This window comes from Ananas comosus, linkage group 14 (assembly GCF_001540865.1).
Source record: "Ananas comosus cultivar F153 linkage group 14, ASM154086v1, whole genome shotgun sequence".
In the NCBI taxonomy this organism is placed as follows: Eukaryota; Viridiplantae; Streptophyta; class Magnoliopsida; order Poales; family Bromeliaceae; genus Ananas; species Ananas comosus.
Genome location: NC_033634.1, coordinates 1968927 through 1990938, shown reverse-complemented (window position 1 = coordinate 1990938; position 22012 = coordinate 1968927). Strand labels below are relative to the sequence as shown.

The 22012-nt window shown below is 36.8% G+C and overlaps 3 protein-coding genes across 7 annotated transcripts; all 3 read left to right on the top strand.

Moving 5' to 3' along the window:
- On the top strand, nt 938–3879 carry LOC109720250 (eukaryotic translation initiation factor-like; the record flags this gene model as incomplete). The annotated part of the gene is given in 5 exon segments (XM_020247232.1): nt 938–1035; nt 1251–1338; nt 1432–1782; nt 1877–2119; nt 2548–3879. Coding segments are annotated over 5 exon segments (1815 nt in total), but the record flags the coding sequence as incomplete, so codon positions are not given.
- Nucleotides 6491–9789, top strand: LOC109720695. Of its 4 annotated transcripts, none has more exons than XM_020247964.1 (4): nt 6491–6582; nt 6854–6921; nt 7745–9021; nt 9520–9789. In XM_020247964.1, exons 3-4 carry the CDS (start codon nt 7765–7767, stop codon nt 9541–9543), a joined length of 1281 nt encoding a protein of 426 aa, XP_020103553.1. In that variant the 5' UTR covers nt 6491–6582; nt 6854–6921; nt 7745–7764; the 3' UTR covers nt 9544–9789. The 4 variants fall into 4 exon arrangements, with proteins under 4 accessions (XP_020103553.1, XP_020103551.1, XP_020103552.1 ...); XM_020247962.1 differs by lacking the exon at nt 6491–6582 and adding an exon at nt 6647–6780; XM_020247961.1 differs by lacking the exons at nt 6491–6582; nt 6854–6921 and adding exons at nt 6963–7127; nt 7225–7259.
- Nucleotides 10769–20467, top strand: LOC109720299 (protein RRC1-like). 2 transcript variants are annotated; one of them, XM_020247321.1, is made up of 18 exons: nt 10769–10914; nt 11099–11174; nt 11271–11406; nt 11552–11597; nt 13199–13253; nt 13874–14026; nt 14258–14377; nt 14529–14694; nt 15018–15130; nt 15492–15563; nt 15912–16133; nt 16452–16510; nt 16742–16826; nt 16946–17083; nt 17564–17788; nt 18125–18861; nt 18991–19157; nt 19753–20467. In XM_020247321.1, exons 2-18 carry the CDS (start codon nt 11115–11117, stop codon nt 19986–19988), a joined length of 2790 nt encoding a protein of 929 aa, XP_020102910.1. In that variant the 5' UTR covers nt 10769–10914; nt 11099–11114; the 3' UTR covers nt 19989–20467. The 2 variants fall into 2 exon arrangements, with proteins under 2 accessions (XP_020102910.1, XP_020102909.1); XM_020247320.1 differs by having other exon boundaries at nt 19738–20467.

The following is a 22012-nucleotide window of genomic DNA, read 5'->3' as shown; positions in this document are numbered from 1 at the left end:
CTCTCTCTCTCTCTCTCTCTCTCTCTCTCTCTCTCTCTCTCTCTCTCTCTCTCTCTCTTTCTCTATATATATATATATATATATATATATTCTATTTAATTGCTTTTTGAGTATCTTTTTAGTAGTATAATTGTTTGAATCTACAGATTATTGCTTATGTTAGCTTTTCTTCATGAGTAAATATTACTATATCTGCTGTCTAATAGTTTATTTTGAAGAAAACATATGAAATAGTTACTTCCAAATTCTATCAATTCAATAAATGGTTCACTAGCTTCGGAAATCCATGTGTCATTCATGTGCATACTTCACTGGCTTACGAAACATTGGAAATTGTTTTTGTTTTTGCCTCTTTTTTTTTTTCTTTTTTTAATCCTTCATGTGCCTCTTGTTTTCGTTTCTCGTCAATTTTCTCTTATGAAACCCATCTGATGTGTGCAGATAATGTTAAGATGTAATTGATAAATAATTTGATGCCTAGAGACCCTACAGTTTGATAATCAATATACAGATTGTTACTGCAAAGTTATGACATGCTACCTGTGTAAGCAAAGAATATGGTTAATGCCATCGTCTTAATTTGTTACTCTCTTCTGGGATTGCTTATAATTTTTTTTGTTGTTACTCTCGAAGGGGAAAAGGTTAGTAAAGAGAGAAAGCAGTAGTGCGCGTATTAAAGTTGTAGTGAAGTTGTGTTACTTTTATTGTTGGTACACTGTGATTGGTGCTTTTTTTGTATGACAAATTTGAGTTTTTCCATGTCCTCATTGGCGATTCAAACAAAGAGCTTGCTTTAGTACCTTCAAATTTTGTCTGCTATGTGTTTCAAATGTTTGATGATGATTGGCATCAAATTTGATAACCTCTCTTTCTCACTAGGCGCTATTGAGTCTTTTTATTTTCTATATTATTTGACTTGTTATTCTTGACTGAACAGGGACCTACTCCTGCTGCTCTAATTAAAGCTGAAGTCCCATGGTCTGCTCGGAGGGGCAATCTTTCTGAGACGGAACGGGTCCTCAAAACTGTTAAAGGGTAATGAGTCTCTTTTTTACGCCCTTTTTTATTCAAGTATCTCTAGTTTAAATCCTTAACTCCACTCGTTATGGTGTATTCTCCAACTAAATAACTTGTTCTTCCTATGCATTTTATCTATTGTTGTTTCTTTTTAAATCTCTTACTGGAGTAAGATATGATTATTAAAAAAAAAGGAAAATATTGAAATTCGCTTTGTTGTTGCTGTGATGCAGTATACTGAACAAGCTGACACCTGAAAAATTCGATGTCCTGAAAGGCCAGCTGATCGATTCTGGAATCACGTCAGTTGATATTTTAAAGGTTCTCTAAATTTCTCAGAAATTCCATGTTACTCCACTTCGGAAGCATATATATCTCGGTGTAATTTTTATTGTTTGATCTGAAAATCTACAGGGAGTCATTTCACTCATATTTGACAAAGCCGTATTTGAGCCAACCTTTTGTACCATGTATGCCCAACTCTGTTCTGATCTCAATGAAAATCTCCCCCCATTCCCACCCGAAGTACCTGGTGGGAAAGAAATCACTTTCAAAAGGATACTACTTGACAATTGTCAAGAAGCTTTTGAGGGTGCTGATAATCTCAGGGCTGAGATTAGAAAGCTGACCGGTCCCGACCAAGAAATGGAACGGAGGGATAAAGAGAGGATGGTGAAGCTTCGCACTCTTGGTAACATCCGTCTAATTGGTGAGCTTTTAAAGCAGAAAATGGTCCCGGAGAAATTAGTTCATCATATTGTTCAGGTATTTATATTGCTGCATATGTTGATCTTTAATATGTTCGACTCTCTCTCTCTCTCACTCTAATGTTAGCTTGCTGCAACATTACTGCATACAGGTGCTATTAGGACTTGATGTTAAAGTCTGCCCTGCTGAAGAAAATGTTGAAGCAATTTGTCAATTCTTCAATACCATTGGAAAGCTGTTGGATGAGAGTCCAAAGTCTCGCCGTGTCAACGATGTCTATTTTAACCGGTTGAAGGAACTGACAAACAATCCCCAGCTTGCACCTCGTCTAAGGTTTATGGTCCGCGATCTCATTGACCTCCGTGCGAACAATTGGATCCCTCGGCGTGAAGAGGTGATCTTTTTTACTATGAAATTAACCTCGTCCTTTTCTTTTTTAATGGTAAAATTGTACAGAGAACCCCTCAACTTAAGCCCATTTTGGGACAGATTCCTTAACTTTATTATTTTTTTTCTGGGAACCCCTCAACTATTCGTTGTTTGGATTATTCTCCTCTAATTCAGCTCAGGAACAACTTTAAAATTTAAAATGAACAAACGGTAAGGGGTTTCAAATTTCGATCTAAACCATTAAGTTGAGGGTCTTTTCAAAATGCCCCATAGATCCCGGTGTCTCCTACATTCTTACCTATTTTTAGATCTCCTTTTAATCTGCCTACCAGATTATTCTTACCTATTTTTAGATCTCCTTTTAATCTGCCTACCAGATTATTGAAAATCCATATTTGTTTCAGAAAGAAATTCATTTTTTTTTCCCTGCAGGTGAAGGCAAAGACAATCTCCGAAATACATAATGAAGCAGAGAAGAATCTTGGGCTACGCCCTGGAACAACTGCAAACCTGAGGGCAAATCGCAATGCTAGTTCTTTAGGAGGCGTCAGCCCTGTTGGATTTCCGATGAACCGGGTCGGGGGTGGAGGCATGATGCCTGGTATGCCTGGCATGCCAGCTATTCCCGGAAGCAGAAAGATGCCCGGGATGCCTGGTTTAGATGGGGACAATTGGGAAGTTCCACGAAGCAAATCTATGTCTCGTGTTCAACCTCCTTTAATAAACAGGCCGTCGGCCGTAAACCCCAAATTACTCCCCCAGGGCAGCGGCAGTGTGATCTCCGGTAAGACTAGCGCTTTACTGCAGGGGGCCGCTTCCCCAGTTCGATCTTCCTCTTTTGTTTCGGGTGCGGCGACCCCTCCATCCAATAACTCTGCACCCGTCAAGCCACCCTCTCAATCACCGGCTGCAACCCCCGAGAAAACCCAAACCCTACCGAGGTCGATCAAGAACCAAGAAGAGCTACAGAGGAAGACGGTCGCGCTTCTCGAGGAGTACTTCCACATTCGCATGCTGGATGAAGCACTTCAGTGCGTTGAAGAGTTGAAGAGCCCGGAATACCATCCAGAAGTAGTGAAGGAGGCTATCAATCTCGCATTAGACAAAGGTTCATCCTGCATAGACCTGGTGACCAAACTTCTGGAGTACTTGTCGGATAAGAAAGTTCTTACACCGAAGGATTTGGGAACAGGCTGTTTGCTCTACGGGTCGATGCTGGACGATATCGGAATCGATTTGCCCAAAGCACCGGCTTATTTTGGTGAAGTGGTTGGCAAACTAATTCTCGCAGGCGGCGTTAATTTCAAGGTGTTGGAGGAAATACTGAAGAAGATAGAAGACTCGATGTTTAAGACCGCGGTATTTGATTCCGTGATGAAAACAGTCAAAGCGAGCACGAAAGACGAGGCCATATTAAGCGATCAGATAGCGGAAGTCGAGGCCTGCGAGAGGTTGCTCTCTGAATAAGACCCGATCAACATCGCTGGTATTAGTTTACTTTTCTCTGTCGCTGCTCTGATGAACAGAAACTACCATTCTTCCATTCCTATGTTTCCCCTTTTTAATGCTTGTTATGTTTCGGTTTTGTCCCATGAGGTTAGTATTTTACTGCTTTGAGTTAATTATGTGAGAAGAACTGATGTTAAGAGTTGTATATTTCTGCGAGGTAACAGTGTACGTTTATTATTCGTTCAAGATTAAAGAAAAAAAAAAAGGCCATGGTATTGGTATCAAGCCTAGGCTAATTTTGGTCGCGATTTTCGGTACAACTATAGTTCTGCTTGATGACTGTTTTGCGTTTTGTGTTTCAAAACATTAATTTTGGATCATTATTTGTGTGATTGATGTAGGATTGGGTCTTAGGTGCCCATATATACTGTTGGACACTGGTAAATTTCATTTCTATAAACTGCTAACGTCCTATGTTTCGTGGGTTTTCTTGTCATAACTCATAAGCCTGTTTTTGTGGGGATTTTTTTTGTTTCTTTTATTTTTGGTCACTTTCAATATAAGCATGTTCAAATTCCTCCTCTTTTTTTTCTTTTTTTTCTTTTTTTGGGTCGAAACTAGCAAGTTTGTGCATAAAAAAGCCGAAATATTTTGATAAAGATACATATATTGGGAGTAGAGCTATTATGCTTCCAATGTAAAGTAGTTAGTGTTTTCGATTTTTTAGCTCTTAGATCAATCTCATTAATTATTTCTAATTATTGGACTAATATTATTAACCAATGAGCATCACTCAACTCTATGGGGACCGCTCAACCCTAAGGGGACCGCTATCATTTCAACTCTAGAATCTTTAATCCAAGGATTAAAAAATCGAAAGCACTATATATTGGTAGGAAAGAATATATATATATATATATATATAGTCTGGCTATTATGCTATTAATAGCACGAAGCACTTGGTGCTACCAAGTTTTCCACCGTTAGATCTACCCTTTTAATTATTTTCACCTGTTAGATCATACAATTCAACCAACCATCCACTCAACTCTAGAGGGCCCACATCATCCCAACCGTACATCTCTTAATCCAATGACCAAAAACTTGGTAGCACCAATGACTTTGTGTTATTAATAGCATAGTAGCCTAGTTATATATATATATATATATATANTGTATAGAAAGCAAAGTTTGAGGAATGAAGCCTGGTCCGAGATCCATCCCTAGATTTCATACAAAATTAACCTGTATGTTGAGAATCCCTATTTCATATATATATATATATATATATATATATATATATATATATATTTCATACTATAGTGTCAGCGCGTAGATATCAATATAATATGTGTGATATTTAATAATTTTGTATCAGATAATATGAAAGAGTATGAAAAATTTATATGAGTATATAAGAAATAAGAAGTGTATTAAAATATTTTGAAAATTAGTGAACTAAGTCGGTACAATTGCAATTTGCAGAGCTGACCAGAATATAAAATAGATGAATCCAGAATTCTAGATCTGACATCCTACTCATTATTCATCCCCAAGCCCTCAAAAATATGAGGGGTAAATTATAAGATGGTCCATGTATTATTCTAATGCTGCAACTTCGTCCCTTATTAAGATATGAGGTGTATATCCAAATATTTTAGTCCGCAAAGTTCTTCATATACTGCAATTTATTCTATGATCGTTAAAATGTTTCAACATGCCTTTAGAAAGTACTCATTTTGGTACTGTTTAAGTAAATTGAAATGTGAGGGCATTCTAAAGAAGGATATTTACGCGAAAGAACTATGGTTTTATAACAATTAGCGAAAATTGAAAATTTAAATTAAAATAAAATGTTCATGAATGAGGACGCAAATGGATCCGGGTAGATGGGTCTCGTGTCGGGATCTGCCGCGAATGGAATAGTAAACGAGTGCTAAAAATAAAAATAATAATAATTCATTCAAAATTGATCTAGATCTGCTAAAAAAATCAAGCGAGAGATGGGAGAGAGATTTTTTCTTTCTTTAGATTTTCTCTCGATTTGCTAAAGCTTCTGCTCTAATTTGTCGTGAATAGAGCAGCAAGTAGAGACAAAAAAAAAAAAAAGAAGAATCGTCCTCTTGAGATCATCCGTCTAAATCCATCAAGAAAATAGGACGAGAGTTGAAAGACCTCTCCCGCCTTCGAATTCGTCTTGTTTGGGCTCTTTTTTGCATTTGGCCTTCTAAAAAAAATTTATTTTAAAAATAGTCCCAGCAAATTTATATTTGTAAAAATGACCCTAGTACTGCCACGTAGATGCCATGTTAGCACCACTGGGGCCAGTTTGTTAAGTTGAACATGGTGAATCATTTACCGTGTCTAAATACGGTGAATGGTTCACCGTATTTGAAAAAAATATAGTATATATGTATTGTATTGCGAAAAAATATAAGTATTGAAAAAGGAGGAGGGGAATATAGATATGAAATACGGTGAACCATTCAACGTGTTTGACCGTGTTCAACTTAACACTCATGTGGCGCCTACGTGACGGGGATAAGACAAAATTTGTAATTATAAATTTGATGGGGCAATTTGTAAAAAAATATATCTTGAGAGGGCCAAATGCAAAAAAAGCCCGTCTTGTTTGCATATCTGGTCATGAACTGAGTCGCAATATCAGAGTAGTACAGGGACTATTCATGCATATTACCCAAAATAATAACTAATAAAAGTAATAAAAGTAAAATATAGTCAACTGTAGCATGATCGGGGGAGAGGGGGCACGCCGCACGCCCAACACCACGATCCCCTCCTCCACAAGCGCTGTGCCACGTGGCGGCCCCTCGTTGGCCTGTCGGCGCGGGCATGTGGGCCCCCCTGTCTTCGTCGTAACGGTCACTATACAGAAACTGTACGCTCCATTATTATCAATAGCTAATTAATCCACTCTACATAAATAGTAATTAAGGCATTTATTTTTGAAAGGCTAATTTTGGGGGATCATTTTGCGATTTGATTCCTTTTGCAGAGGTTTTTTTTTTTTTTTTTTTTTCTCTCTCTCTCTCTCTCTTTTCCCTGGGTTTTTAATCTTAACTTTGAAGGAAAAAAGAAGCCCCGAAAAAGAGGAAAAGAGATTTTTTTTTTTTTTTTGGTTGAGGAAATACTCTATTTTTTTTTTTTGAGTAAAAAAAATGTGGTTTTTAAGTGATTATTTAGCACATTTATGAGGTGGGTATCTCTTGTTCCTTGGATTTAATCTTTTATTTCTTATTTTTCATATAATATATGTGTTTTTTTGCAGGTAGGATGTCGATCTCATCTTCTAAGGAAAAGGAAGCAAAAGGGGTGGGAAAAGCATTGGACTCTTAGGTAATTTGTTCTTTAAGATACTCTTTATGTGGTTTTTAAGCAACCAACTTAACTTTTTTCAAAAGTTTGTTTTTGTTTCTCTTTTTTCTTGCATTTACACTTATATTGTCATAAAATGCATCTTCTTTAGCTTAGATGTTACTTTATATGTCCTTTTTTTGTTGGGGAGACACAAAAAAAAAAAGAAGAAAAAAGATTGATGATTGGTAATTTGATTTTCTAGTTTTTGGATTCCTATTTTTGGTTAAGTGGTTGCTAAGCGATTGATTTATTTAGTGAATTGAAGCATCTCTCTGGTTGTAGGTCTCTAAGCTTTAGATTTGTCTCCTATATTAAAGGTAACTTTGCTTTGCTTTGCTTTGTATCATTCCTCTCATCTACTGGTTTCATTTTAAGAAAAAAAAATATATATATATATATATATACATATTCTGGAGGAGTATTTAGCCCTTAATTGTTTAATCGTTTTCAACCCCGCGATAGAAATCGTTTTTGAAGTTCAATATTTTTGAAAAATCTCTCACTTGAAATATTTGCACTTGGATGAGTAGTTCTACCTTATTAATCCTCTGACAGATTTAAATATCACCACAGTTTCTCAATATATGTGTGCATTGCTGAATGAATGTAGCTCATATTCATTATATTGGTTGGAAAACAAAAGGAATAATTGATCCTTTTTTTTTATAAAAAAAAATTGTAACTCAATTTTCTGATATATTGTGTGTAAGTTTCTGTTGGTATGGTAGATTGAATAATTGCGGATTCTGTGAAGTTTAATGATAATTCGAACCTGTCTCTCGATTGCTCCGACTATTTGTAGGTGAACTCTACTTTCCACTTATGGCTGAGAATGAGGTTGTCGCTCTTCGAGAAGCCCTTCGCGACCAATATCTCGCAATGGAAAAGCTTTACGCGGAACTAGAAGAGGAACGAAAAGCTTCAGCTTCTGGAGCGGACGAAGCGCTTTTCATGATCTTGCGACTTCAAGAAGAGAAAGCCATAGAGAAGATGGAATCATCGCAGTACAGGAGAATGGCCGAAGAGAAGATTCAACACGCCGAAGAATGTGTTCGAATTCTTAAAGATGTAATATTTCAGAAACAAGTGGAAATCAACTCCCTCAAATATCAAATGCGGGCATTAAAGCGCAAATTATTAAGCATTTGCTTTAGAGATTCTGATTTTGATGAAGTAAATATGTTCGACTATCCGTGGTTGCGGAAAAGCAATTTCTTTTCGGGCAGAGGAGGTTTCGGTCATATAGTACGCAGGAACGCCTCTTTACCGGCTCTTCGACTAGAAGAGTTGTGTTCGGAGATTGAGTTCATTGACGGCTACGAAAAAAAGGTTGGTGAAAAGTACGAAGAAAGCAAATTGCACGTGTTATCTAAGAAATCGAACAAAACAGTGAATGATTGGCTACAATCCAAGAATATCGAGGAAAAAATCGGATCAAATTCGATAGTAGAAATCAATGAATCTAGATGTGATTCGCGGTACTCAACCGTGAAAGTTGGCATGTACAAATCATCAAGAGAGGCTTCATATCTAAACTCCGGTGCCAAATGCACTAAAGGATTATCGGAACTCGCAAACTTTACTAACCTGGAACCTGAATCTGACGATTTTGTGAACTCAGTTGATGTTCAAGACAAATTTGAAGTCCCAGAAATTCTCGAGGAAAGTGAAGGAACATCAAAGGAACTTTATTTAGAAGCCAAGAACTTGATCAAAGTATCTTATTTAAAGTCTCAAGAAGATAAAACCAATTTGATAAGGGATCAGGACAGGTCAGCAAACTGTCATTCGGGTTCCGCTGACAATGAGACTGGAAATGCTAGATTGCAAAATGATCTTGAAAAGATCAAATGTCATATACAGCATGTCGAGGAAGAAGTAAAAAGATTGAGGAAAAATGGCTTCTCGAGGGGCAAGCAACAATTGGATTTATTGCTTGAATTACGCGAAAAGCTCGACTTGATCACTACTCAGCAGCAGCAGCAGCAGCAGCAGCAGCAGCAAATAGAAGAGATTAAAGATAGCAAGTCCAGAAAAAACACTCCACAGGATAACTACTTAGTTACTAATTTTATGGAGGTATGTCTTGTTATTTTCTTTGTGTTTATTTTTTATTATCTTCGATAGCGTGTGACAAATGTATGTTTTGTTGGTATCAAAGGTTTCATCAAAGTTTTTAGTTTTAAGCTAAATTTCCAAGTAAACATTTTGTAGAGTTAAGTTGAATTTCCAAGTTCCACTCTAGTATTGAGATGTTTTACATATACATCTATAAATATCTGAGCTAAATCATCTGTTTACATTTATAAACTGAACTTCAATACACCCCTCAAAAGTGCAGCTTTTTTCAACAGCATTCTTAATTCCTTTTTGTAAGTTGCGGAATCATCAGATTCATTGTTAAAGTTGGTTTTATATGAAATTCAGAATTTCCAGGATCATGTAAATTGCTTTGTGGAGGAATATATGAATTTCTCCGTCGATTTTACTCTTGTTTTTAATTATTGGATTTCATGAGTTTCTTGATACCTTTGCAGTTCTAAAATTTTCTCCTAACATTACTGATTTCATATGCAGGCTATGTTATCTTTTTGGCTTTGATCTGGTTATTGTCCTGGGACATGGTTTATTTTTCAAGGTTTTGGTGAGAGCTCTTTTGCTTAACAGTGGTTTCATCATCAGAGAAAGGAAAAAGAAAAAAAGAAAATAGTGGGTTGTTGTAGCTCTTTTTTTTTTTTAATTTTTTTACAGAAATGGATATATGTTTGTTAAAAATATGAAAAAATGTCACTTGTATATAAATTTACTCTAAATTTTGTGAAAAATGTTTGCGTGTTGGTAATGTTACTTTTATTTTTCCTTTTCTGTTTACTTTTCTGTTCCGCTTCGTTTATTTCATTTAGAAATAAACTTAGTTGGTAATGTGAATCAACTAAGATTCGAACTTTGGACCTCGGATACCAGCCACTAAATTTTTTACCACTTGCTCTAGGGATGATCGGTATATGCGCACGGTGTTAGGTGTTCACATGTAAGGATAGTTCCCATATGGAAAATATCAAAGAGATTTGAATTTGATATCATTTGATATATACTACGGTCCAAATTTACGTAATTATGCTTTTGACTTCAATGGTTCCACCAAGTATCGAGCCAAAATTTTGTAGGTTGAGCCACTCTGCGAGGCCAAATTACGAACTGACCCAAACTTTTTTTATTTTTTATTTATTTAAAATTCTAAATTTCTTTAACAACTTTTACAAATTATTTAATTGTTATAGTTCACTAAAATGTATTGTAGATAATTTTTGTAAAGAAATTATTTAAAGAATTGAATAATTCAAAAATTATATTTGAGTGAAGAAAAAAAATATTAAAAAAGAAATATAAAAAAAAAAATTAAAAGAAGGGCTCTACCAAGGCCGTGAACCCGTTATGTGCTATGATCCGGCCCAAGATCATAGGGGACGGAGCTGTGTCACCCATGTTGCTCCGTATCCCTGTTATGCCCAATACCGCCCATATACGTATTGGGCCCAGTACGGCCCATGCACATGTCGGGCTAAATACAGTACGGCCCGTGTACTTTTGGGGCTCAAACCATTCCACGGACCCGTTTTACACCGACGTCAAACCAAGACCACACCTCCATGTTCATCACCCACAAGAGCAAATCTGAACCGTTACCTAGTGATCCAACGGATGAAAGTAATCCAATCAGATTCACTTATGATACCCCTCCTGATTCACGTGCAAGTCACGTGCCTGCAAATCCGTGAAATAATAATAATAATAATAACAATAATAACATAAACAAAACGGGAGCTCGAATACCCTTTTGAGCTCTCTCTCTCTCTCTCTCTCTCTCTCGCTCTCTCCTCACCGTTTCCCTTCTCCCTCGCGAGCTCCACAAACCCTAGAAATCGTGCAACTTCGAAGCGAATCGATCCATCTCCACACCAAACCCCCAAGGTACAATCGACGATTCTTCTCCGCTCCTGGGGTTTCTGTGGTACTTCTTAGTTTTAGGGTTGCTCGCATGTGCCGTTCTCTGATCCAGTTCGAAATATTAGGGACATAGGTCACTTTCCTTGTTTTCGATCTTAGTTTTGTTCGGATTAGTCGTAAAAATCTGATATTGTTTGTTGTTGATTAGTGTTTTTGATGAGAAGATGAGCTCGAAGAAGGTTCCATTTCACAGACACAGGGAAGCTGAGGAGGCTAGGAAGAAGGTGATAATTTTATATCAGTTAGGTTTAATTGTTGCTTAATTGCAGCATAATGCCCTTTTTTGAGTGTTTTTTACATTTAAATGTTTGGGATTGAAGAGGGAGGAGGATGAAGCTGCTCGAGTATATGCGGAGTTTGTAGAGTCGTTTAAGGGCGATAGCGCGCCTGGGTCAAAGGCTTTTGTAAGAGGAGGGGTTATCGATCCAAACGAGAAGCTTAAAGCCGATTCAGAAGGTTAGCGTCAATCACTGATCTAGTTCTCATCTTATTAGAGTGAGCTCTAGTTGTGATTATTTTTTACGTAATGGATGCATATATTGTTTCTTTATTGTTCAAATTAATAAAAAGATGGACCTTTTTATTCATTCGGAAATGGCAGGTGGAAAGTCCAAAGATGGGGTGTCTATTCCAAAGAAGGGAAGTAGGTAAATGAATGTACTTGATTCTTAAAAATGGTATCTGGTGGTGCCCATCATGATAAGAGTAGAGAGTCTTGCCAAAATTTCATCAGGCTACAGTGCTGCATTGGTCATGCTTTACAATGAAGCCCTCCATTCTGCTGTTTTATATCACTGTTTTATATCTTTATACATGGATACGCTATTTGCCTCTTGTAGTGCATTTAAACTGTATCTATTGCAACTTCTTGCTACCTCCATTCTGTTCTAAAAGTACTGGAAGCTTTGCTTTTTGATTGCACAGGGTTAAATAAAGAAAACAGTAAGGTTAGCTATGCTATGTGTGAAACAGTATGGTTAGCTATGTTATGTGTGAGCTAATACTTCATCTTTCCTGATAGGCATGCTCTTGCTAAATTTTTTTTTTTTCAATTAGATATGTTCTATTTTTCTCAAACTTCATGCTATCTTATTGAGTAAACATTTAACCTTTTTTTGCTTCTATTAAAGTGTTGTCATTTGTGCATTTAACATTCTTTGATTTAATAAAAGTGGTGACCAGCATGTTGTCTGGTTGCTTATATGCATATTTTAGTACATGGCTAAGATTCTTAAGATTGCAGTAAGATAGTAAGAAATGTAGCTCCTTCACAAAGTGTTTAACCACACGAGCAACATCTGCAATGGGGAAACTTTTATTCTGCAGTTCTGTAGTTGCCATAAGGTGCCATATAATAGTTCTGTGTTGCTAAATATCGTAATATCTTCAAAGGATGTCTTGAGTTTTTTCAAAAATGTATCTTTCTTCAGATAGAGCATACGAAGAAGAGTTTGGTATACTTTTATTGAAAGTTGGTGTGGCTGTTTACTACTAGGCCTGAGAATTGCACTAGTTGTGGCTCTTTTCTTGTTGGCGTCCAAAATGAAGAATGGTTAGGGATGGCCTGTGGAGGTTTGTAGAAACATTCCATTTAGACTGTGACTCTGTGCGAAAGGCCATATTTCGGGAGTTCAAGGATACCACTTTATTTCCCAGTGTGTTGCCTACCTGTTTGAGCAATTTTCCCGTAGTTAACATCTTACCATCAGGGCTCCCTACTATGTAGATCTTGCGGCTTACCTCTTTTTGTAGTAGTAGAATTTTATACTATGATACTTGAATGTCTTGCTTAGTCGTTGACATTGACGGTTGATACTTGAAATTCTTGCATTTTCTTGTTATATCCTTGTCAAGCATGATATTAGGTCCTGGTTTGGTCATTTTAGCACTTTCTTGATGCACTTGAGTAAGGTCCATGCTAGCTTTCCGGTAGCTTTTCTGTTGTGAAAATTGACTTCTTAAATTTGTATTAGCTTGGAATTTTAACAATGGAGTCAAGTCATGTGCTACAACTTGTGTTCAGTAGTCTTTCCCTGGAGTGAAACAAGCAGTAGTTTTTATTACTATTATAATTTTGATGTCTGCAAGTATAACTACTGAGCTGCCATGTGCTGCTTCAGTAAGGAAGAATCCTATATATCATAACATGTGTTTGTACTGCCAGCCATTTACTTCGCACTAATTTGTATTCCTAGTGATAACTGATCCATCGGACTGCTTATTGTATTATGCCTATTTTCTTGTCCAGGTATGTCCCATCCTTCTTGCCACCTGCGTCTCAAGGAAGAGAGCCTGAGAGAAAGGTTAGAACTTAAACTAAGGTGTAACTTATTTAAGTTTCACAATTAACGATCTATTCCATAAAATCTTTTAACTAAAATCCAATTGTTTATAATGGATGGCATCCTGCTAAATCTCACCTTCTGTTTTCTGTTTTGCAATTATGCTTTCTTCATCTTTATTTTTTACCCATTGGCACCATTTGGAGACTTTCTTTAACATGTGAGGTTTAAGCCTCATAGGAGTCACATCTCTTTCAATTCTTTTGTACAGATTTTCATTGTTCTATGCAGATAAAATAAGGAAAGGCTTATAAAGTTGTGGATATATCGGTTTTGATCATAATAATGAAGTTAGCTTTCTCTAGCTGGTTGACATTTTGTTTTTTCCCCCTATTAATTCACATATCTTGGGAAAAGTTCTTTAAGGTTCTGGTGCTTGATCCCCATTTCTCTTGGCTATTTCATGGTTAGATAATTAAGTTTTAGCCGGAAAAGTGAATCATTAATTCATTGTAAATAGAGATATCTTGCTTGCTTTGGGACCTACAACTCTGATACTTGGTCATTTTTCCTTCAATCATTTACTTTTAGCAAATTTCTGTTTCTATGTGTTTTTTCCTGAAGCATTTTGGTTACTGCAGAAGGATGAGGAGAGGCCAAAGGAGAAAGAGAAAGGAAAGACCCGGGCCATTGACAAATTTTTGGAGGAGTTGAAGTATGAACAAGAACTGAGAGAGAAGCGTAGTCAGGAACGTGAGCAGTGGCGTGAAGGGCGCCATAGTGAAAACTCTGCTGTAAGTACTTATTTTCACATCCCAATTCATTTCAGTATTGGACATTTTGTAGAGATAATCACTGACTTGAATAAAACGGCTGTATCAAGCGTTTTTCAAAGAGAAAAATATACTAGCAGTGAGGAAAACAATTGTTTTCAAATTTTAGTTTCATTTAGGTAATTAAATTACCTAGATGTCAAAATTTTGTCAAAAGTTAATTTCCTGAGTTAGTGTAGTCTCAATTTGCAGCCACCTAGCCGCTTCGATGAGCTGCCAGACGAGTTTGATCCTAGCGGGAAATTTGGTGGTTCATTTGATGATGGAGATCCCCAGACCACAAATTTATATGTTGGCAACCTCTCACCTAAGGTTTATTACTTTCATTGCAGATACTATTTTTAAATTGTTTTTCGTCTTTTTTTTGAGAGAGAGAAAGGTAGCATGCTATCTACTTCGTTCGTTTTTTTAAGAAATGAACCTTGCTGTTACGATAATTATTAATTGTCCTGTCTCATTTTAGGTGGATGAAAATTTTCTTTTGAGGACCTTTGGTAGGTTTGGTCCCATTGCCAGTGTGAAGATCATGTGGCCTCGGACAGAAGAGGAAAGGAGAAGGCAAAGAAATTGTGGCTTCGTTGCTTTTATGAATAGAGCAGATGGGCAAGCTGCGAAGGATGAAATGCAAGGTGTGTTAGCTTCCTACCTATTGGCTTTTTCAGACATAAAATCTGATGAAAAGTTTCCTCCTCTAAGAACATGCTACTTATTCAACTCGTTTCTGGAGATATTTGCCACTCCAGATGTGTCAATTTTTGGGAACAGATGCCAATGTACTTTTTATGCTAGTGCTCTGCATAAATTATCTGCTTGATTTTGGTCTTCACATTAACAGGATTAGTGGATTCGTGGGTTGAAATTTTTTAGTAATGAAGGAGTGCACTTGCTCTGATGAATTTTAATCTTCAGTTTTGACTGTTGCTGTTTAATGCTGTTTGCTTTCTGTTTTCAGGTGTAGTTGTCTACGAGTATGAATTGAAGATTGGGTGGGGTAAATCTGTGTCTCTTCCAGCACAGGCACTGCCTGCTCCCCCACCGGGGCACATGGCGATTAGAAATAAGGAGGTTGTATTAGTTTAAGAACTCTTTAGAGCTTTTTGCATATATACTCTGGAAATATGAAAAATTGCCCACATACCCCTGCAAAGTCAGTATTTCTGATCATGTCTGAAAACTCTATTTGTTTGCATTCATGTCTGCAGAAGTATTTATGCAGTTTTGCATTTAGCAGTGGTATATATATTAAAATAGACAAACTATTTATTTCACATATGTTTTTTGTTGTTTTACAATATCTGTCCCCTCTTCTGATCATTGGACAGTTACAGCTACCTATGCAATAGGCATTCTTAGTTGTTATTTCGTTCGAACATCTCTTAATCAGTTAATGACTTCTTTTTTTTTCTCCTCTTCAATTTTGGAACAGGGGGGTACTGTGATTATATCTGGTCCCGATGGTCCGCCTGTTACATCTGTTACAACTCCAAATTCAGAGCTGGTGAGTTGCTAGTTAACCAAGATTCTCATGCAAATCAAGCATTACTTTGAAGAGAACATGTGACTGGTGCAAGAATGGTGATTTATTATTAGTTGTTTGGTAACTATTGTGATGAACTAGTGGTATCTTTGATCGAGTCCTAATAGTTGACATTCACGTAAGATTACTATATGACTATTTAGTCTATTTAGTGTCTTCAAGGTGTTTCCTTTTACGCATGCTTTACAATTCATTATGTATTGGTCAATTATGGAGTTAGTTAATCTGATGAAATAATTGCTTCTCTTTTTGTTGAGTTTTGCACAATCTGCTTTTACTAATATTATTTTGTTTGATATAATTTGCTAGGTACTTACACCAAATGTGCCAGATATAATAGTTGTTCCTCCAGAGGATGGTCACCTTAGGCATGTTATTGACACAATGGCTTTACATGTTCTTGATGGTGGATGTGCTTTTGAGCAAGCAGTAATGGAGAGAGGCCGTGGAAACCCACTTTTTAATTTTCTATTTGATCTCAGATCAAAAGAGCACACATACTACGTTTGGAGGCTATACTCATTTGCTCAGGTTAATATCACATTTAAGATTTTTAATTTACTCTTACTTTCTTTAATTTCAGGCAATAATTGGTTAATTTTATATGCTAGTGTTTAGCAATAGATATTTAAGGTGTCACAAGAATGCTAGTAGTGGATAAGGTATGACTTCTTTTAGGTGTCTTTTGTAGCATGTTTTAATTTTTAAAGACTTGACTTGATATAGCAGTAGTTATAACAATGAGTCAATGACAGACCTAAGTCTTGTATGCTCATTTCGACTTCGCCTTCAGGAGCAAAGGTCTAGACTGGCCTCTGAATTAATTGTTAATTTTTCCTGTATCTACAGGGTGACACTCTTCAGCGCTGGCGAACAGAGCCTTTCATCATGATTACTGGCAGTGGAAGGTAAGATCTATCTGTATTGTTGACCTAGAAAAGCTTTGCTTCTATATTATACTACCTTTCTCATCAGCTAAGCCTTATTTGTCTACTCCTGGAGCAACTGTTCATGGTCATTATGGGAAAATCCTTTACGAAGGCTTTCTGTCAATTCAGTAGTTGTTGTTGCAGTTGTTACGCGGATTAGTTACTCTATATAGATCTCATATTGATGCAAAACTCTGTTTATAATCCTAGGTGGATCCCCCCGCCTCTGCCACCTAGTCGAAGCCCTGGGCTTGAGAAAGAATCTAATATTACCTATGCAGCTGGTAGAAGCAAAGTAAGCCGCCTTAATTGGCTTAATATACAACTTTGAGGTCTATATTTTTGTTGATTGGTATTATCAAGGGGAGAGAGTAACCTGTTTTGGACATTTGTATGTTCTTTCTGTTATTCTAGCGTGTGGAATTGGAGCGTACACTGACAGATTCACAGAGAGATGAATTTGAAGATATGCTGCGTGCTCTGACATTAGAGAGGAGTCAGATAAAAGAAGCTATGGGATTTTCCTTGGATAATGCCGAGGCTGCTGGAGAGGTAATGCTGATGCTGCTGAAGTGCTAATGCTTTTTATTTCTTCCATAATGTTGCTTTATGTTGGTGTAAAGCACTATCTTTGTGTCAATGTAAGCAGAGACTTGCAAAACATTGCAATGGTTACATAATTGTGTGTACACATGCATTTCTGTTTGCTTTCATATGTATTTTCTTCCAGTGTTGCCTATTGGATATTATAGAACAAGTTACAAATATCCGTCCATTGAGGCTTCCAAGTTTCTAGTCGAACTTCGCACATGCATACCTAAATGCTCTGGGGCTTTGACAATATTTTTGAAGTCTATATACACTGAAATATATATTGTAACTAAACAATCCTTTTTGTTTAGCATATTTTGTGCCAAGCAATTTGGAAAAATATGTTCTTTTGCCTCTGTTTATTTCTGATGCTCTTTTTTTCTGTCCTGTTTTTTTGGTTTACTGCTTTGTATGTTATATCTGCATTTTGCGTCCTTCCAGATAGTCGAGGTTCTTACAGAATCCCTGACGCTTAAGGAAACACCTATACCCACCAAAGTTGCAAGGCTTATGCTAGTATCTGACATCCTTCACAACAGTAGTGCTCCTGTGAAGAATGCTTCGGCCTACCGAACTAAGTTCGAAGCAACCTTGCCGGATATAATGGAGAGCTTCAATGACTTGTACCGCAGCATCACAGGAAGGATTACTGCTGAAGCCCTAAAGGTAACTTATTGTCACAACGCACTTTTGCGGGGATGGGGCTTTTGCGTGAGTGCTGCTTGAGTAGAGCTTTTGGAAGCAGTAGTAACAGCTTATTCATTAAAGCTTCGGATTCTGCTTTTGGTACCAAAAAGTTAATGTTTACTTCCTAGCATGACAAAAGATCCGCACTTCTTGTCAGTCAAATGTGTGGTGTTTGGAAAACTTTTGCTTTCTGAACTAAAGAAGCCATCCCAGATAGATGGGCCAAACAAGCCCTTCTTCTTCTTTGAGACTTGGGAAAGCCGATTTGTTCCAGAGTCTTAATTCTATACATTTTTTTTTTAAACTTCTCTGCAGGAACGAGTTTTAAAGGTTTTACAAGTGTGGGCAGACTGGTTTCTTTTTTCTGATGCATACTTAAATGGTTTGCGAGCTACTTTTCTCAGATCGAGCAACTCAGGTGTAACTCCGTACCACTCAATATGCGGCGATGCACCAGAAATAGTAAACAAGACAAGCTCTGAAGAAAACAATGAAGGAGCCAAGATTACTCAAGATGGTGCACTAGCGATGGGAAAAGCTGCAGCAATGAAAGAGCTTTTAGGACTTCCTCTTGCTGAACTTGAAAGGCGATGCCGGCATAATGGCCTTTCATTGTGTGGTGGGAGAGAGATGATGGTTGCGAGATTACTATACTTGGAGGAAGCAGAACGAGAGCGAGGCTATGAACGAAATGACGATTTGAAGTATGGACAAGCCCAAGTTAGCAAAACTTTAAGAGATGAGAGTAGCTTTAATCCTCATTTAGAAAGTGTGAATCTAGCTAGTGTTAGCCAGTATGGGAAAGAAGTGATTCGAGCACATCCTGAAGGTTCTGCTTCACCTGAAGCCAAGGATATTATGAACAAGAGAGAGAAAATAGACCCTGTTTTACCAGCTTCTAAATGGAGTCGGGAGGATGATGTCAGCGATGATGAAGATAAAAAAAGTGGTTTGGGCATAAGCTATTCGTCTGAAAGCGAGGCTGCTGGTGATCTTGGAAAGGCAGTTGAAGCAGAAGTAGCTGCTGATAATGTCATGAATGAAGAACAAAGGTCGTATAATATTGTCTATGAAACAAACTTGTATAATATTGTCTATGAAACAAACTTCTCTAGTTTCAAATATAGTTCACGAGAATTTGTAATCATTCAAGAATTAATTAATATTATTTTGCTTTACAGGCAGAAATTAAGACGGCTTGAGATTGCTGTGATGGAATACCGTGAGTCTCTTGAAGAACGAGGAGTCCGAAATACGGAGGATATTGAGAAGAAGGTAGCAGGTTATCGGAAACGCCTCCAATCAGAATTTGGTTTGTCAGATTCTGTTGATGACGGCAGCAAGTCCGGTATGTGGCAAAATGAGAAAAAAATAAAATTGCTTTCATTATGCTAAAAATATATTCCTCTTTTATCTATTCTGAGAGCCTGAGATCATATTAGTGCCATGGGGAAACTCGACTCTATAGGTCTGTTAAAGAGTTCTCTCCTCTTCATTTTTTATGTGAAGGTCATATCATCACCTTCTCCTCGGGAGTAAAAGTCATTTTAAAAGAGTTTTCTTTTATTTTATATTAAACATATAATATCTTTAGCTCTTGAGTTATTAGTTTAGCAAAGAGCTCAAGTGCTTCTTCAACGACTTGTACAAGACCATTGACAATTTGACATGCATCATGCCACAATGTTAACTAGGATAGTCTAGTTTTGTTTTGGTGGCCCAACTAATATCTGCACATGGTGGTTATAGCTGTGTAATACGATACATGCATGTTTTGTATTTGGAAAATTAAAGTTGTGACCAATTTAGTTTTTGCATTTATTTCGTTATTAAACTTTTACTACATTCACGGACACAATTTCTGTACTATTTTGATTGGTTTCAATATCTTGGTCTTTCGTAATGTATTCAAACTGCTAATACCTCAGAGAGAGCATCCACAGAGATAAAGGAGAGACGGGACGAAGCTCGCGATTCTGTGAGGAAGCGCCGCCGCAGCGAGAGCCGAAGCCGCAGCCCCCGCAGAAATAAGTCTTTAGACAGAGACAGAGACAGAGATAAAGACCGGCATCGCGAAAGAGAGACGTCGCGCGAGAAGAGTGGAAGTAGGGAGCGGGATGATCACCATGGAGATAGAAGCAGGGAGAGGGACAAAGACAGGAGGCGAAGGGGAAAGTGAGACCATCACTAAGAAAATAAAGAGAAGCTAATCTTGGCTTTTCGAGCAGCAGAAGCTTCCAGTATTGGGATATTTGAACCAGAAGCTTGTGGAGTAGATGGCGAGCACCGAGGATGAGAAGAATTAGCTGCAACAGAGGGTAATTTGAGTTTAGTAGTTAGGTTTTTGGTTTTGTTCAGAACTTGTAAAACTTTATTGTTGCCGAGGGTTTGACTTCGTAAGATATGGGACCTTCATGTTGAATATGTGTTTCTTTCCCATGGTAGCAGTTGTATTTCTATTTCAGTTGCAATCTTTGGTTTCAACCATTCACGAAATCCGGTTCATTCAGAAACATAGCGGCATGGTGATGTTATGCAATTCAATTATCTAGTGGTGAAATTGATTAGAAATTTATCTAGTATAAGTTCAACTAAGAATAATTGTGTAAAAACTCCTCTTTCAATTGTCTTGTAGCATATTTTTTAGTTTGTCCTTGATTTGAATGAATCGATGTGATGCTGATGATGAGTATTACTATAACATTTGTATGCAGAAAACTTGTGCCAAAGAATTGCTCAATCTCTTTCTCATTTTATTAACAGCAACGATGGTTCAGTATTTCACTAATCTAACGTGCTTATTACAAGTAGATAGATGGGAAAATTCCTTTAATTAAGCTAGGAGATGCAATTCTCTCCTGAAAGAGAGATTTTACTTGCACATCCAAAAAAATAAAGTGTGAATTTAACACTTCACCATCTAAGAGTGTAGATAATCTCTTTTGAATTTTTGGTAGTAAAAATAATATGGAGTTGTAAGATTAATGTAAACAAGATAATCTTTGAATAATTAGTAATCTGAATAATGGGCGCAGCTGCTAATTTTGACTTTTGTGGGCACTCCTCCGCGCCACAAAGTGCGCTCCAGCTTTTAGCAGTTCTACTGTTGGGAGAGCATTGACACAAAGAAAATTTTAAAATATTTTATGTTGGTGAAAAAAGCTAAAAAAGCCAAAAATTAGATACCAGGCCCTGCAAATTAAGAGATTTGTTGGAAGGCATTGGCCTAACGCTTCTTCTGAAATCCAACTTAAATAATACCTTTTATTCGACGCCGGTGTTCGCTTTTCTACTCTAAAAAGTGCTAATTTAAGAAGCAAAAGCTCGACAACATGATTTTTCTAGGCTCCAAAATCAGAAGCACCAATTCAAACTTTTACGATGAAACTATTGGTTCTAAACCTATTTAATGGTCAATTGGAGCAAAAAGAGGCATTGTGAAACAGGAGTATCTTACAGTAAACTTAATTTCCTTCCCTCTTTTGTTCTTGATCACATTTTCCAAAGTATAAAATAAACATAATTTTATATATATATATATATATATATATATATATATATATTCATCACCAGGAGAAAAGGATTGGTGGGAACATGGCATCCTCAAGACAAAAAGCCAATCCAACTTTAATTGCAACAATTTGAAGGGGCCACATGAGGTGGTCCTCTCAAAGCTCCTCTCCATTGAAAGAGACCCAAGATAAGAAAAGAAAAGAAAAAAAAAAAAAACATGTGACATGTTACAAAATAATTTTGCAACACAAATACAAAAAATCCAAATCAAAGGATATATATATATATAAAGGCCATGTGTAGTGTCTAAATTTGTGAAGTGATTGTAATAAATACTTTAGAAGAGCCATAGTGATTGCACAGGCTGAATCATTATGTAACACCAAATGTAGTTCCTAGACAACTATTTTATTGGATAGATTGGTTACTTTAATTAGAATTTTATTCAATTTTTTTTACTTCATCTGTAGTATATAGTTTACATAATTTCATCAATTCGAATCTTATTAAAGCATATTGTTAATCTTAACCTTGATGTAACGTAACTTTCGGACAACGTGTGAGAGGTGTGTAAAATTGATTTGTAGATTATTTTGGGCGAGAAAATTTTAGAGTCCAAACTGTAATAAGTATAAAGTTCAGAGAACATCAATATATCCAACTCTTAAAACTTAACATTTTTTTTTTTTT